The sequence below is a fragment of the Vicugna pacos genome, chromosome 19 (genome assembly GCF_048564905.1).
Source record: "Vicugna pacos chromosome 19, VicPac4, whole genome shotgun sequence".
NCBI classification, from domain to species: Eukaryota; Metazoa; Chordata; class Mammalia; order Artiodactyla; family Camelidae; genus Vicugna; species Vicugna pacos.
In genome coordinates, this window is record NC_133005.1 from 4,984,504 (window position 1) to 5,001,528 (window position 17,025).

The window sequence follows — 17,025 nt, forward strand, 5'->3', positions numbered from 1 at the left end:
GGGCGTTGCCCTCAGGGCCTCCTGGTCCAGCGCCTGAGTTCCCCGACAAGCACGCCCGCCCCAGACCGCACTCAGCTGCATCGGAGAACAAATCCCGGTGAGGGCTGGATGGAGGAGCAGAGGGCACTGGGGGGCTGTAGAGCCCTTCCCGCAAGGCAGGGCCTCCCCCTGGAATTTCTCTGGCTCTTCTGGAGGTCCTATGGCCACTGTTTAGACATCTTCCTTGTGCCCAGGTGATGCCGGCTGAATGTTCAGTCATTCCGACAATACCGATCAAGTGACTGCTAAGTGCAAGGCGCTGTCCTAGGCACTGGGGACACACCAGTGAACAAGACGCATGAGTCCCTTCCTCGTGGAGCCCGAGGTGAGTTAGTGCTGGAGCAGCTGTCGAGGTTCCTTTCATTAAAATCAGTGCTGCTGATTCTGGATGAGTTCCTGGCCAGTTGTGAGCTGCTGGGATGGTCTCATCTCAGGGCCTCAGATTCCTTAACTGTGAAATGATGGAGTCAGACAGCCTATTTCCAGTGTTGCCTCTGGCTCCAAATTCAACACGTATATGGATGATGACAGAGTGTTCAGTGTTCTCGGAGCGAGAAAGAAGTGGTCGCTCATCTCGGCACGTATCCGAGCAGGACCTTGTGGGGCCTTCCGGGACAGACTCCTCCCCCACGTCCTCTGCTGTAGCTCCTCTCCCAAGTACCCAGATTAACAGCATCTCATGCATATTTCCTGAGTCTTGGGGTGGGATATAGCTCAGTGGCAGAGCACGTGCTTGGCATGCTTGAGGTCCTGGGTTCAATCTGCAGTGCCTCCACTTAAAAAAGAACTCCTGAGCTTTTCAGATACTAAAAACCACAGCTAAATGGAAGAAATGTACTCCTTGATGATCATGAGCATGTGGCCCCAGGCCTTCTGGCACCTGAGGATTCATCGCCATCAGCCAGTCAGAATCGTGCACAGCTGATCACATACCCCGGGACTCCCCGCCCTCGGCTCACCTTTAAAAAGGCTCAGCTGAAACCCTTTAGAGAGTTTGGCGCTTTTTTTGGGGGGGGGGTCATGAGCCCCTCATTCTTGTTGCTTGATCCTGCAATAAACCTGTTCCTGCTCCAAACTGACATTTCCTCTTGTTTGGCCTCACTGTGCCTTGGGCACTCGCGTTTGGTAACAGGCTCACGTTTCCACGTCGCCCTCCCAGATGCACAGAGTGTGAGGATCTGTGCGGACCTGTTTGTCCAGGGCAGTCTTGGAGAATAAGGTCCCATATCAACGTGTGCCTTGACTGACAGGGCCCCAGGGCTCTTTCGCCTAAACACTGCCGCCATGGCAGCTTTCGTTAATTGTGAACGTAGCCGATGCGCAACCAGCTGTCGATCCTGCTCTGGTCACACTGCGCACTGCCCGCGAGAACCATCTGGCCCCCGCCTGCTGCTGGCCCAGTGTCTGCAAAGGCACGAACGCTGGCTTTCCCTTGGCGAGTCCCTCTTTGTAAATCTCTCCCTCTTTGCAGTGAGAGAAAGAAGTTCCAGCGCCCAGGGCTTTGCAGACGGAGTTGCCGGCTCTGTGAACCAGGGCCTTTTGCTTTATCTTTCTGAGCCTGTTCTCTTACCCAGTCTCCTGTGATTAAGTTAGACAGTAGAAGAAGGTGCCGGCCCAGGGACTGTCCCAGAGCCCTTGTGAGCAGGTGGCAGCTCTGTGCCCGCCTTCTCCCAGGGCCACTCGTATGCAGACAGCTGTCCGGGCCCCCGGCATGTCCTGTGGTCTGGGTGTGGGGCTGAGTAGGGGGTGGAACAAGCCAGGCCCTGGCCAGGCTTCCTCGCTGGCTCCACATCCACACGCCCCTTCCCGGGGCTGATGTATGAAACCTGCACTCTCCGTTCTGCCCGCACCGGGTCCAGCCCTCCTGCCACGGTGTCTCTGTCAGCTGCTCCTTAGAGCTGAGCTGTCCAAGACGGTAGCCCACGAGCCGCACGGGGCTCTTTCAACTTAAAGGAACGAACTTCAGTCAAACAGAAACTTTAGTTTCCTAGTCACCTTCATTCACACTTTGAGCGCTCCACAGCCACAGGCTATTGTATCGAACTCTCAGATACAGAGCATTCCACCGCTGCAGAAAGTCTCCTGATGCTTCCGAATCACTCTGAGAATTATTGTGAACTCTAGCAAGGGGAACGCAGTTATCAGCGACTGTTTCGTGTTGACTGTGGGAAACGTAGGATTCATCACTCAGCTCCCCGTTTGGACGGTGGTTCCCTAGCTTGGCTCTGTCTGCAGACCCTGGCCGGGACGGGGTCACTGGAAGAGCAGGTAGGGAGTGTGGGGAGGGGGACCGCCCCCAGGTGGGTGTTTCAGAGTCCCCAGGGGGACTTGTTATTGAAAGAAGCCCTCCAGACCCGATGTGCGCTGAGCCTCACCTCCTCCAGCAGAGAATCACTGAGGCGCACTGAGAGGCCCCTCGCAGGGGGAGTTCTGGGGTCAGAGGGCCTGGATTCAAATCCTAGTTTGGGTGCTGAGTAGCCGGGTGACCTCAGGCTGCCCTTCTCCCCCCTGAGCCTTTTCGCACCTGCAGGGACACCTCCCAGCTCACAGCGGGGCTGCTCTAATGCAGAGCCGACACACAGCGGGGACCACTGAGCTCAATGTCATGTAATGAAAAGCCAGGGTTTGGATTCAGATGGACCTTGTCTCAGGTCCTGACCTGCCCTTTGTGACCTTGAGCACATTTCTTTCTGCGGCTCAGCATCCTCCCCTGTAAAAAGTCAAGATTGCATGTACCTCCCGCGCTGATGAGGATTAAATACAAAAGGTGTTTGTAAAAGGCCTCAGGCCAGGCACATAGTAGGCGCTTCTCCCTGAGACATAACATGGGTAATTTGTTGTTAAAACTGCCAAGTATTTACATCCTGACTGTTGAGGTGAGGCACACAACCTGACACCAAGGGTGGCTGTGATGCTGATGTGTATGTGAAGTGTGCAACACAGAGCAGGTTCCCCACAAAAGTCAAGCCCTTCCTTCGCTTACACTTACAGCCTCAGGGACCTGGATCAAGTCAGCCAACCTGTTTGGGTCCCAGGGAAGCCTGTCTTCCCAAGCAGAGTGTACCATGACGAACAGAAATGATGTGTGTGCACGGCAGCTTCCAGAAAACCCGTAGGGACTCTGCAGAGCAGCTATTGTTCTGTATTTTAAAATGTTTTATATTTTGTGCAGCTCTGTTTTAAAAGAAGTGATTACATTGGGCTAAAGCTTTGTTTTCCCACACTGTGCTGCTGGGAGCTGCCTTTATGAGATCATGGACTGGTCCGTGGGAAGATACACACGGCTCTGCCGTAGCCACTCGGTACCACTTTCTGGCTCAGCGAGTGGACAGTGAGGACACTGGCCCGTGGGAGGATGCTGTAGGTTGCAAGGATACACAATTTTGAATTCGTAAGGGACAGGCAATTACTGTATCCAAAATTCTAGGAGATTATTGTTATGTAATTCTAGGGGATTATTATCCACAGGTGTGACACTGGAGTGTTTAAAGGCATGGAGGAGGGGAAAGGCGGGGTCACATTTACCAGCCAGCTCTGTGCGAGCTTGTTGTCCCAGTGAAGCCTCCCAGCAGCCTGGGGAGGAGAGAGGTACCAGCTCCACTTCACTGGGGAGGAGAGAATGAAGAGGCTGTTGTTTCGGGGTGGTAAAAATTTAGGTGGAAAAAACCATACGTATTAATTTTCACTAATTTCTCAGAGGAATGTAGCTTCTTTTTTGATTATGAACACAGGCCACATGCCCGAGGAGTACGTGGCACTTCCTCAGAGTTTGTCATCAAATGGCCCAGAGGTTTTCATATCCCATCACAATCACTGAAGGTGCCTTAAAGCAGCATTTCAGTCCTTATCGCTGCTCTGAAATTATCGTGGCCATTAGACTTGCCACCATGAGCTTTTTACTTAATGTGTTGCTAAAAGAAGGGCACAAATTACTTCATTCTCAAATTTTTAAAACAAATTTTTGTAACTGATTTTCAGCATTCATTGACTTCCTTTGTAGTCCTATATGTTTTATCTTAATGTAGTTAAAAGCATTATCCTGAGATGCAGTCCACAGACTTCACTATCCTGCCCAAAGGGCTCAGGGCACGAACACTGAGAATGACTAAAGCAGAGGTTCAGGGAGGTCGGAAGTATCGTCCAGCCTGGTGAACTCAGGACCTGACTCCAGCTCAGGGTGACTGACTGCAAAAGCTGCAGAGAATCCGGGACCAAAGGGGGCGGTAGGGAGGAGGTACCGTGACAGGGTCTGGTTCTGGCCAAGCTCAGGTGATCAACAGAAATAAGGCTGGGTCGGGGTAGTTAAAGAGACAGATTTCACCACTATTTACATGACATACATCACAGGTGCAGTCTCGCAGTGGAATACTACCCTGCAGTGAGAGTGAACGAGCTGTTACTCCACCCAACAATGGGACACATCTCATGAGAATAATGCTGGATAAGAGAAACTGGACATAGAAGCACCCACCGCACGTGACTCTAGTTAACGTCCAAGAAGTGGCAAAGTTAACTTACGGGACAGGAATGCAGACAATGGTTGTCCACGGCATGTGGGGGTTAACTGGAAGAGGGCACGAGGGGTCTTTTGAGGGTGATGGCATTTTCTGTCACTCGATCGGGGGTGGTTACTCAGTTGTATACATTTATCAAAAATTCAAATAATATGCTTAAGCTCTGTGCATGTCACTGTATGTAATTAAAAAGATTAATGATGAGAACTGTTACTTCATCTCACTGATGGACCAGTGAGGAGAGGAATAAAGAGGGTTCCTTACTGTCCAATTTTCTTGTTGTGATGGAAGTTGGAAGGGAAGTAGGTACACGTGACGAGCCCAGTGGCTCCTGTGTGGGGAGCCCTGCACTCAGCTCCCTCCAAAGGGCTCTCCACCTCACCCAGAATCAAACCAGGTCCTTACACCGCCCCACAGGTAGAATGAATACATAGTGTTACAGTCCCAGGACAGAACACTGTTCGGCAATGAGAGCAAATGCACTACAAATACACACTAAACACGGTCAAGTCATCCTGAGTAAAATAACCTAGCGACAAGGGAGAATATGACGTACGATTCCATTTATATGAAGCATAAAATAAGCAAAATAATCTGTGGACTTAGAGGGGTGGTATGACTCCTGGGGATATGATGATGGAAGGGGACACAGGGGACCTTCTGGGACACTGGTCATGGTGTTTACTGATCCGGGAGCTGGTTATGCTGGTTGATCTGTGCACTTAAAAATGACAGCATAAACCACCGAAACAGAAAAGGGCCACACCTAGAGCAGGGGTTCTGAGTCACCCAGTTGGTCCTATGTAAATGGCGTCCCTGGAGCTGTGCGACACTACAGCTCTGCCTGGAAGCTGGCTGTCCCTGAACCAGTCTAGTGCCTCTCGGGATGACACAGAGGGGGAATCTGCTATTGTCCCCAGTGCAGGGGTGCCACCTCTGGGGTATTTTCCACCCGCAGCAGCAGGACGGCTGCCCCCACTTACTCAGGGTCCTGCACGGAGCCTCCCACGCAGTGGAATCTCTCAGGCACGGTTTTCCAGTCTTTAGCCATTTTCACCATGGCGCCTGCGTCAAGGACCCCGTAGCCAAAGAGGTGGTTAAACTCCAGGCCGACGCCGTTTCTCCGCCACTGATGCACCTCGTCGTGAAGCTGGTTCCGTTTGGAGGTGAGCACAGTCAGATGCTGCATGTCTCTCCAGGTCAGATCCAGGCTGGGTACCGGAGGCAGAGAGAGTTTGAGAACAAGGGCAAGTGGGGTGGGAGAGAGGGAGAGAGACATGATGACTAAGATAGCGCCTAGACCCCTGAAACATCCATGAACCCCCAAGTCAAGGGAAGGTTTCCATGCACGATTTAGAATATTGATATACATATGTGTCAATTAAAAAACCTTCCCTTTCTAACTAAGCATATTGCAAATGTGAGCTCTAACACAGACTGAAATGGCTAAAATGAATCAGACTGACAATACGAAGTGCTGGAAAAGATGTGGAGCAGGTGGGTACTTTGCTGATGGGAGTGTGAATTACTGCAAACACGCTGGGAAACAGTTTGGCTCTGACTCCTAATGTTGTCCACGTGCTTAAGCTATGGCCCGAAAGTTCCATGTCTAGGCAGGTCTCCAACAAAAAAGGGCATCTATATTCACCAGGCATATGTACTGCGATGTTCAAAGGTGCAAACTGTGAAGCCCCCAAATGCCCATCCACAGTAAAACGACCAACTGAGGGGTATTTATAGGCTGTGGAACATTGTACTTCAATGATCATGGGAAAACTCTAGCTACTTGGAATAATGGGGGTGACTCTCACAATTAGAATGCTGACCTAAAGAAGCCACAGAGGACAGCATACCGGATGATTTCATTTGTGTAAAGTATAAAAACTGGCAAAACGAGTATATGCTGTTAGAAGTCAGGTTAGTGGTTAGTCGTGGGGTGGGTGGGCCTGGAAGGGACACAGGGGGCTTCTGGGTGCTGGCAGAGCTCTGTTTCTTGATCCGGGTGTTGGCTACACTGGAGTGTTCCATTTGGGAAATGAGCTGTCCGTTCTTCAAGGGCAGAGACAATAGCTGCAGCTTATTTACATCCCCAGCGCCCAGGACAGCCCTTGGCACACTGCTTGTTGAGTGAATAAAGAAGTTTGCTTGCAGATTTGTCTTTGAAAATGGCTGTCTAATATCATTCAATGCTTGTGTTTTTCAGACTGCAAGTTGTGACCCATTTATGGGCTAGGAAATCAACTGATGTACAGGTTATGTACCTGGGCTGCACAATTAAATCTTCCAGTGGGGACATTTAAAATCCTACTGCCCAGGTCACACCTCAGAATTTAAAATTAAATCATAATCTCTGGGACTAGGACCCAGGCTTTGGAAATTGTTAACACTTCTCAGGTCATTCCAGTAGACAGCTAAGGTCGCGAACCAGTGATTTAATGGATGGGATGATCCATGAATGAAATAGAACAGAAAGGGTAATAGCCAGCATGTAACATGAGAAACTGTATGTGTGTGTGTGTGGTGTGGGGTGTGTGTGTGTCGGGGGTGTGTGTGTGTGTGTGCTGAGGTGTGTGTGTGTCGGGGGTGTGTGTGTGTGTGTGCTGAGGTGTGTGTGTGTGCTGAGGTGTGTGTGTGTGCTGTGGTGTGTGTTGGGTTGCACTGCAAAATTTCTCACCGAAACTCATGGTCAAAAAGTTGGAAAACCCCTGCACTATGTTTCTCCTTAGAGTCCAGTGATTCAAAGGACGAGGAACACCATCAGTCCTTGATAAAACTGCAACACACTCCACAGTCATTGGTTCAGAGCTTTGAATCAGAGCCAGAAGGTGCTGGTGCTTCATATGCTCTTGATGTGCAGACCTTCAGCTTTGAAGGAGACAGTTTCAAGGGAGGTCACTGCTTATTTGAGAAGTTTAAGAACGTATCATGGACGTGAGTTTGCCTGGACATATGGGCCAGGTGAACGGTGTGAAATTTCCTGAAGTCAATTATGATTAAAAGTTCAGTGTTTTCCTGGAACAGGATTCTGAGTTTATTTAACTTAGAAGTGTCGATGAATGAGGACCTGGTGACCTCCAGGGGATCTGAGGGCTGGCTGGCTCTCATCTTTGCTGGGAGTTCTGTCACAAACATGCTATGCTTCCCAACGCTTGGAGAAGGACCCTGCTAGACATTTCTCCATGGATTTATCCCCATGGGGCAAGAATGTGTCAGAACAAGGATGCTCTCACTTCTGAGAGAAACCAGAGCACAGTCCATATTCCAGTGTGACTGAGTTGCTGGCACTGTTTGGACAGCATTTGCTTATGTCTGAAAAGTAAAATTGGGTCTCTCCTGCTTCCTCCCTTCTGAGCAATTTCTGAATTGACAGAACACCAGGTAAAACAGGTATCTCACCAGCCTGCTTTGAGCTTCAGTGCTGCCATAGCAGCTTGAGAACTGCAGGTGACACCCAGTACACCATAGAAAATAAATTGACAGAATAGCTACACTATAAAAGTCACTGTGTTATAGGACGAGGAACATGACATGTTCTCAAATATTTTATGTAATAGTTGGGAAAACAAGACACCGATATACAGAAAGGTATTGCACAATGAAGAGACTCCATGAGCATCTGTTGAGTGAGTACCACGTCCTGGCTCTGCATTAATTCTGGGCTTGTCATAGGAAGGTCTCTGCCCTCTTGGAGCCTGCAGCCCAGGGGACAGACAGAAACTCACTATTTAAACAGGGAGGGCTGTCATTCTGGGGGAGTCAGCAATGGAGCCCTGAGTTGTCCCAGCCAGGGGGTCTCACAGACCCCCTGTGATCTGTGGTGATCAGAATCTTGTGGGGACTAGTGGTAAATGCAGATTCCTGGCCTCAACACCAGCTCTCCTGAGTCAGCATCCTGGAGGCTGGGGGCCTGAGGATTTGCACTTAAAACAGCCCCTCAGATGATTCTCCTGCACATGAGTGTTTGAGAACGTTGGTCTGAGACGGCAGTTCACAACCCTGGCTGCATATGTGAACCAAACACGAAAAAAATGATGATATCAGACAGGATCCAGTGACAGTGATTCCACGGGCTTGTCCAAGCACCTGCGAAAGGCTTGAGCAAACCTGGTCTTGGGGTGGGGGTGCTTCTAATTTCCTGATGGCACCAGGGATGCTCGTTCAAACTGCAGCTCCTGGGGATTCTGAGTCTGTGGACCTGGTGTGGCCCAGGGCATCTGGTCTTTACAAGTAGTCTAAGGATTCTGATCGTCAGTGAATTTGAGAAACTCTGGTCCAGGGAGTCAGCAAGGATCTCTCAGGAAGTGGTGTTTTAAGCCAAAGTCAAAGGGGTGAGTAGGAATGACTGAATAGAAACACATGGAAGGGGGAGGGGATTCCTAGGGGAGAGAAGGTCCTGGAAGGAAGGATGTAGAGGCGGGAGAAGGCAAGTGTCATGCGGGTGACAAGCCTACGAGAGCGCAGGAGGGCAGGAGCCCCGCGCGTGTCAGGGAGGTGGAGCCAGCAACTGCGAGGCAGGAGAGGATGACACATTAGGACACCAGGACTTTGTCTCAGTGACAGACTGTAAGGGCAGAGAGACACATGATCTGATCTCTAAGACCATCACCTGGGAAAATGGAATCGAGGCATTTGGGACTGGAAGGCAGGACCACACTGGTCAGAGGCTGCTGCAGGTGCGACCATGAGGAGCAAAGCTGGGAGCTGCCACAAGGTCATGTGTGAGTAAGCCCCAGGTGAATGATCAGTAGTGGTGACACTTGTGCAGCTGGCAAGGAACTCACTGGTTGGATCCAAGTGCTCATAGGACCCTGTGATGTTCTCGGGTAAACATTCAGTTGTCAGCACACTGGGCCTAAGCTGCTCGGGGTGGACCAGCTGGCTATCCACTCAGAGAGCCCATCCCCTGAGGTCGAAGCCAAATCCAGGGCAAGACGTGGGAACACACTAAGGCTCCAAAGAGAGAGGTCATGCAGGACAGTGTGGAGAAAACCCTGGGTGGGGGGAGGGTGGGGATCTTGGAGAAACAGGTGTGAAGCCCAGGGAGAGACTGGCCTCACGTAGCTGGAAGAGGAATCTTGCATCAGGAAGACCTCGGGAAGGGCTGTTCCTAAGCCACTTAAAGTTGGTCCTGGCAAGTGGATTTTTGCCTATGAAGAACTGGTGGCACCGTATCGCCTACAGAACCCTGCACTCACCAAAACCTGCAGTTGGCTTACTCACTTCCCACTGGTACAAAATACTGACTTTTTTTTTTAAATTTCCCTAATTTGTGAGGATTACCCCTGAAAGACCATTGTCTTTCAGAGTTCTTCTATTTATGGTATCAAATTCTCCGAAGCCCAATTCACATGTTCCTCCTAATAATCAAGACAGCAAAGGGGATTTAAGGAGAGAACAGTTACAAAACTACATTTCCCAGCCTCCCTTGCAGGCAGGGGTGGTCATGTGACAGTTCTGGCTAATGAGAAACAAGTCACTGGGTGACTTTTTGGGAAAACTTCTAAAAAGTGCCAGTTCAGCTGATGGGTTTCTTTTTTCCCTTTGCTCTTCCCCTTTCCTGGCCTGAAATGTGCACATGATGGCTGGCATTCCAGCAGCATCCAGGTCACATGAAGGTCGAGGAGCAGAAATCTAGAAAGAGACAGATTCCCTAATTCGCAGTGGCAATGCCAGTACCCTCACCCCGGGCTCCTTACTTCTGTATTATCTTTCACATAACAGAAAAATAAACCTCTGTCTTGGTTTATCTACTGTTTTTGGATTTCTAGTTTTCAATCTTGATCTAATACAGGCACCCAGTCAGAGGCAGAGTCTGATGTTCTGCACAACAGCACCCCGGTACAGAGGCTCACAGAGCCATTGCCTTATTCCTGGAGGCCACGCACCCCTGACTGCAGCCCAGCAACGGGCTGGCTGCTCTAGCAGTCCCTGAACAAGGCATTGAAGAGACAGATTCCTGGGCTGTTCATCCCTAAGGATTTGTCTTCACTGACTCTTGGCGGAGACATGGGAATCTATCATTCTCAAACCTCCCCCAGCGCTCAGCTTCACTTGCGACCAGGGAACTATAAAGGAAAACTTGGGTGCAGTTCCCATGAATACCCACAGGAGCGCTGAAGTGCAGAAGGCTTACCAGATGCTGGCAAGGATGTGGAACACCTGTAGCTCTCATACTGCTGGAGGGGGTGTCAGGGACGACACCAGCTCTGGAAAACTACTAGCCCTGTGCATACGTGCACCCCATGACTCAGCTCTTTGAGCCCTCATCACACCAAACAGCAGTGCATCCACATCTTCACCAAGAGACAGCAGCAGAGTGCTCACAGCAGTGTTACTCATAGTAGCCCCAACGTGGAAACAGCCCAAATACCCATCTACACAACGGAGTGGTACTCAGTGAGTGTGAACAACAGCACAGAGGAATCTCTAAACATAATGCTGGACAAAACAGGGCCTACTGGTAATGGTCTCAGGTGATGGTCTGTTTCTCGATTTGTGTGCTGTTGACCTGGATCTGTTAGCTTTGTAAGAAGCCTTTGAGCTGCACCTAATATTTGTGCATTTTTCTGTGTGTCTGTTATACTTTGATAGCATGCACATGGGAAAATCCAACCCCTGGAAGGGCGGTTTTGGAAACGGTGCTCTAGTCCAGTATGTGGGTTGCTTTATTATGGATGGTTCTCCTCGGCCACAAATTTGCCTCCTTATGACATTTACCCTGCAAACCTAGCTCAGCCCTCTAGAACCACCCAGAAACCCAGGGTCATGGAGGGAACTCAAAATATTTGAAGGTGGCAATAATCCCCACCCCCAATAAGGAAATTCTTTGAAATTTCTTGAATATTGGTCACACTGGGAAATGTAAGCAATATTTCCTGTGACTCAAGAAGGCATTTTCAAGCATTTGGCAGAAAAACATTTTATGAGATGAAACAGGAAGGTAGTGACTGGTCAGGACAGAGGAATGGCTTCCTTTTGTCCCCTGGAGCCATGAGGGTGTCATTCTCTCTCTACCATGGTCCCAATGGGCATATATTTAGGCAGGATAATTTGTTTATTGCATTCACATTGGTTTGGAAAAGCTTTCTCATTGGGCCTCGGGGTGGGGGCAGCTTTCAACTGCTGTCACATGTGTCACCGAGGAAGCCCAGTTGCCTTGTCTGAAGACAAAGAGAGATGAGCTGTAGGAATTGTTCTTGGAGCACAATTCCCTTCTCCTCCCTCTGGGCTTTCTCCTGGGGCTTTTTTATGCCTACCAGCAGTTTTAACTCTTGGCTCCTAGAGCCCCTTTGCCCACAGGTGCAGAAAGGCGGAGAAGCCTTGGAGTTTACTTCTCCAGGTGGGGCTCTTAGCCAAGGATGGGCCAACTAAAGAATCTGGCAGCCCAGCCCCCTTGCCTGGGTATGGAACAAACTCTGAGGCACAATTACACTCCAGAGCTCCCCACGGGGTCAGGACTTCTGAAATAGCATCCCTGCTTGGACTCTCCCCATCCCTAGCCTGCTTCCTGGGAGCCTTCTCAGCAAATCACTTGCACCAAACTCTCATCTCAGGATGTGCTTCCAACTCAGGCACCTGGTGTCCTGAGGAATTTTAGGGCTGGCTCCCATGATGGGCTTGAACCGCCTGCTGTCACAGATCACCTCTCCCCTCCTTATGGCAAGAGAGAGCATTCAATTCATGACCATCGCTCCAAAGCAAAGGGTGCCTTAGTGGTGACTGCGTTCTCTTCTGTAAGGATATCTGCAAGGGTGCTAAAGAATGGTGAATACTTGGTACAGAGCCCGTGAATCTGTTTAAAGTCCCAGCAGCCTTGCTCCATTACGTCGATTTATGTAGGTTATCCCTTTGTGTGCATAGAGGCCTAAGCAAGTGACTTTTTGCTTGTCAGAATTCAAGGAGACTTTTCTGCCATTTTAGATTGAAAGGGGCACCAGAAATCCCTTCTCGTTTTTGGAGCACTCCTGCTCCTGGGTCTCTTTAAGGTGCAGCAGCAGGCAGCAGGCTCCCTCTGTCTGTCTGCTTCTGGCTGGAGTGAGCAAGGCCAGTTCAGACTTCAGGACCCAACAGGCCCTGAGATGAACAGTTTCACCTTCAGAAAATGCACATCATGTGTAAGTTTTGGTCCCTGTGCTTAACAGGAAGGCTTTGACCAGTGTCCATCTCTCACTTTCCTAAATTTTCCACCTGACTTTTGTTAGAAGAATCGAAGTCTGGGCTCATTCAAAGAAAGGAGTCACTCCCAATTTGAGGCCTTATCCATAAAAAGAGGATAATTATGCCTTTTGTGCTCGAAGGCAAAGGGTTGGACTGGATAATCTTTTGAAGTCCTTTCCTATTCTAGGAATCAGCTCTTACCTCCTTTGTGAGTCAGAAAATGCACTGCATATATGGAGAGCCAAGCAGAGTTGCCTGGAGATTGATGCTAGAAGTTCCGGTTGCCTAGCAACGGCTGACAGGGATGGGAACTCCCCTTCCCCAGGAGCCTGAATCCAACTTTTTACAAGTTGCTGGTTTTCTATTCTTGGATAACTCCCTACATAGTGCGCATCTGCACTTACACCACATGGGTGGTGCCTGCCGCCACATGCTCACTGCTCAAACACAAGGCCAGCCTCTGGTTTGCACTAAGAGAAGACAGAGGGCCAGGTGCACAGGGACCTCCACTGATTCTCAAACCCAGGTGTGCCCAGCAGCAGCCACGCTGTGTGGCCTCTCTGCGGGGAGTAGGATCAGAGGGGATGGGGCTCCTCTCACTGGTGGCTGGAAGGCTTCCCAGCAAAGCCCATTTTTTTGGTCTACACTGTCTAGCTTCACCCACCTTGTCTCCGTGAGTTCACTTTATAAATGAACAAATCTGGGGTGAGAGTGTCCTGTTTGCCACGTGTTCTGAATACTTTGCTGGGTACCCCGCTGAGCAGTGGTTTTCCCTCATTTGGGAATATTATTAGAGTGAAGCAGCCCAGGGACCCACAGAAGATGAAGGGAAGGTTTCATAAAGAAAGGATCTACATGCCCCTGTGTGTGGTTGGGTGCTGGGCTCCTGGGCCCTCCCAGGGATGTAGTTTTGTGGTGTGTGTGTGTGTGTGTGTGTGTGTATCATTTAGAAATGCCCACCAGAGCTCCTTGCCCTGGCTATTCACAGACTCTCACACCCACTTTAGCCGCCATGGACACCTGGTGTTGGGTAAAGAGACACCTGTTAGTCCTCCCTGCAGAGCCGGCCCTTGGTCCCGAGCTGGAAACATACTTAGCCTCTAAAGCCAGCGCGAACACTCCCGCTGCCTCAGGAGCAGCTGCGGATGTCCCGGAATGCCTCAGAGTGCAGTTGCCATACAGATCTGTGGTTGCCTGGAAGGGAAGAGATTGAGCAATGAGTGAATGATTCACTCTATTTTGAACCCCAAAACAACATGGAACAGAGGATTTCCTATCTCTTACTTAAACTCTGCCTTGTTCTGAAGAAGACTAAGATGAAGGTAAGGATAAGCTCAGTACTCATATATCTACTTCGCCATACATTTTATCTGAGCGTCCTAGTAGCCCATGCAAAAAACCCACTCATTTATATTTACAGTGTCCTCAAGATAAAAGCTAGTCAATCATTCAGAGAAGCATATCTGCAGCTGTTCTAGAAACTAGAGAGACATTTATTTTCTGGATCCTAAAAGGAAACATAGTTGGAAAGAGACAAGTCACCATCACCACATAGTCAATGCAATGGTGAGTTTTGTTGCATTAGGATTGGCTCCAAAAACTCAAGGGCCACTTCGTCAGCATTTATTTTCCCTCAGGAAAGAGGGTGGCATTCCCAAAGAGGAAAGACTAAACATGCTCAGCTAAAGTTTGCTAGAGGGACAGGCCATGAAGGAGAAAATGTTATGGTCTCTGCATCTAAAAGTCACAGAGAGATTCTGATACATGTTCAGCAAGATGACCCTACACGAGTGATCACCTCCACAACTGCTCTTAAGGGGGGAGACTGACCAGCTGAGTTTTAAAAGACTTTCACAAAGAGAAAACCCTCATTTGTGATGTTTGTGTGAACCAGGGTATTCATTAAGCTCATATATAAATCACAGGAGTATTCCTTCCTCCTGTTTGTCTGTAGGCTCCTCCAGGGGGCCTGTTATCTGGAGGAACAAAGCATCAGGGAGATTTCAAGGCATCTCCTGAGGGAAAATGACAACATTCAAGGAGAACCCAAGGCCCTTCCCCAGCTGTAGTAGACCGAGTCCTAGACAGGAGTTGAGGACAAAGTGACACTGTTGGGAGACCCTTGGGGCAGGGAGTGGGGCTTTGGGGGGAAGCATTACAAACAGAACACGGTGGGGGGCCCTCACTTGTTCTTTCCTGCTCTGCTCTTCTCCCTTCCCGCCCACAGAGCTTGTGGGATGAGAGAGGGGGCAGGTCCTTCTGCTTGGGAGGAACTGGCAGAGTCTCCGTCCTTCCCAAGGCTGGGGGAGCCAGGGGACTCACGGAGGGAGCCGGGCTAAGGTCTGTGTCTCTTGTCGGGGAAGGGCTTCTCCTGCTCACATGAGGGCCTGGCCAGCTCGGCAGGCCCTGGGACCAGAGCGCTAGCTGGTAATGACTGTGTCCTGGTTCCTGCCTCCTCCCAGCTCGGGTGGAGGCAAGGGCTGTCAGGATGGAACTCAGCAGGACTGTTGAACCGCCCACTGAATTCCTGGCGTGGAGGTCCGAGGAAAGGCTGCTATGCCAGAGAAATGCCCAGAGAGCAAGAGATTCAAAAACGCGCCTTATGCTCTCCAGGTGTGTATTTCTGAGGGGCTTGGAAAATTCACCATCAGACCTAGTTGCCCAGGAAGGAAGAGCTGCTCAGAAAGTGTAATAAATAATCCAAGCCTGTGGTTCTGAACCTTTTTGCTTTCTCACTCACGGACCTGTTTTAAAATGTGATGAGCTACCCTGCTCTTCCTTTGAGAAAATACACGTGACCCCAGTGTGGGGAGACTCATGGACCCAGGACAGTCCATCCACGGATGCTACTCTTAAATTACTGCAATGAATGGGTGGGTTCTTGGCTCAGAATGGTGCTGGTGTGATGCCCCGGTTCTCAACAGCAGTTATCCTTCCAAGCTCTGTGCTGGGGCTTTTCGGTAAACCGGAGTGCATCACCGTCTGCAGGGCAGAACAATGAGCAAGAAAACATGTGGAAGACGAGCGGGCAGAGGGCCTCACGTTCGTCCCCATCGTCCGTCTCTACCTTGATGACAAAGCCGCATCAGCCTGGGAGGGGACAGATCGCCCCTCAGCGCCCGCCCGACCCGCTGAGGGAAGGCGGGCGAGCGCCTCCCCCGGGACGGCGCAGCCCGCGCCTGCCGTCCCACAGCGCCGGCGTGCACCCCAGCCTCGCGCGGGCGGGCGCCGCACTCACCACGCCGGCCTCGGGGTCCTTCTTCCTCCCGTTGCTGAAGGTGGAGGCCAAGGTGGAGGAGCAGCTCTCGTCGTACAGGGCGGTCCGGCCGTCGTTGATGGCCGAGTTGATGGAGATGGTCCACATGCTGGAGGCGTAGCCGTCGCAGTTGCAGTCGTCGTAGCTGCCGCCGTCCCCGGAGGCCCACACGTAGATGCTGCCTTTGCCCCCTCGGCCCTGCGGGCGGGGAGGGGGGAAAGGAGAGGCGCCACGGGCTGCAGGGTCCAGGCCTGGGAGTCGGGACCCGGGCTTCTGCAGCAGCGGAGCCACAGGGCCAGGCTGGCTCTATCTGCCTTCGAAAACCGCTGTCCTTCCGGTTAGGCGCTGCAAGAATTTTCCTTTCCCGGGAGGATGCAACATAAAAAGTCACCTGAATCTACACTTCAAGCTGGGGGAGCAAGGCGAGAAGAGCTGGAAGAATCTCTTAGAATTTCCAAATGAACTGCTTTTAAAGGCAGCACATCCTCATGAAAAGAGTCGAAGCGTAGGGGGAAATGAAGAAACAAGACCCCTAGATGTAATCATTACTATCCTATTATGTATTCTTTTAAGCAAAAGTGCAGGTGCACCTATAAATTTATACTTAGCGATATAAGATACAAAAGATATTCATATGTAGCTTCGATTTTATATATAGTTATATGTATTTTACATAAATTTACATATATGTAGATACTGTAAGTACAAAATAACACGTTTACCTACAGATTATGTAAGTATATATGTTGGTGTATATATATAATATACAAGTGTTTTTACTCAATTGGATCATATTAGGATTCTTTTAAACACAATATTATGCATTTTACCTGTGTAAGGGATATATATATAGTATACAAGTGTTTTTACTCAATTGGATCATATTAGGATTCTTTTAAACACAATATTATGCATTTTACCTGTGTAAGGGAACACCAAATATAAGAAGAAAGGCTAATACGGCCAGGTAAAACACACAACAGAAAAAACTGTAAACATAATGATATGTACAACGATTACCACTATATGCTAATTAGCTACAACCCGCAGGTTTAGTTA

The 17,025-nt window shown here is 49.9% G+C and overlaps 1 protein-coding gene across 2 annotated transcripts in view; it reads right to left on the bottom strand.

The window, feature by feature from the left end:
• PCSK2 (proprotein convertase subtilisin/kexin type 2) overlaps nt 1-17,025 on the bottom strand; it is a 218,266-nt gene that overhangs the window by 6,266 nt on the left and 194,975 nt on the right. For both annotated transcript variants that reach the window (XM_072943770.1, XM_072943769.1), the window contains 3 exons: nt 15,949-16,164; nt 13,804-13,904; nt 5,537-5,764 (listed from right to left, as the gene is read on the bottom strand). In XM_072943770.1, the coding sequence (XP_072799871.1) occupies nt 5,537-5,764; nt 13,804-13,904; nt 15,949-16,164 (545 nt within the window). The remainder of the gene's footprint in view (nt 1-5,536; nt 5,765-13,803; nt 13,905-15,948; nt 16,165-17,025) is intronic.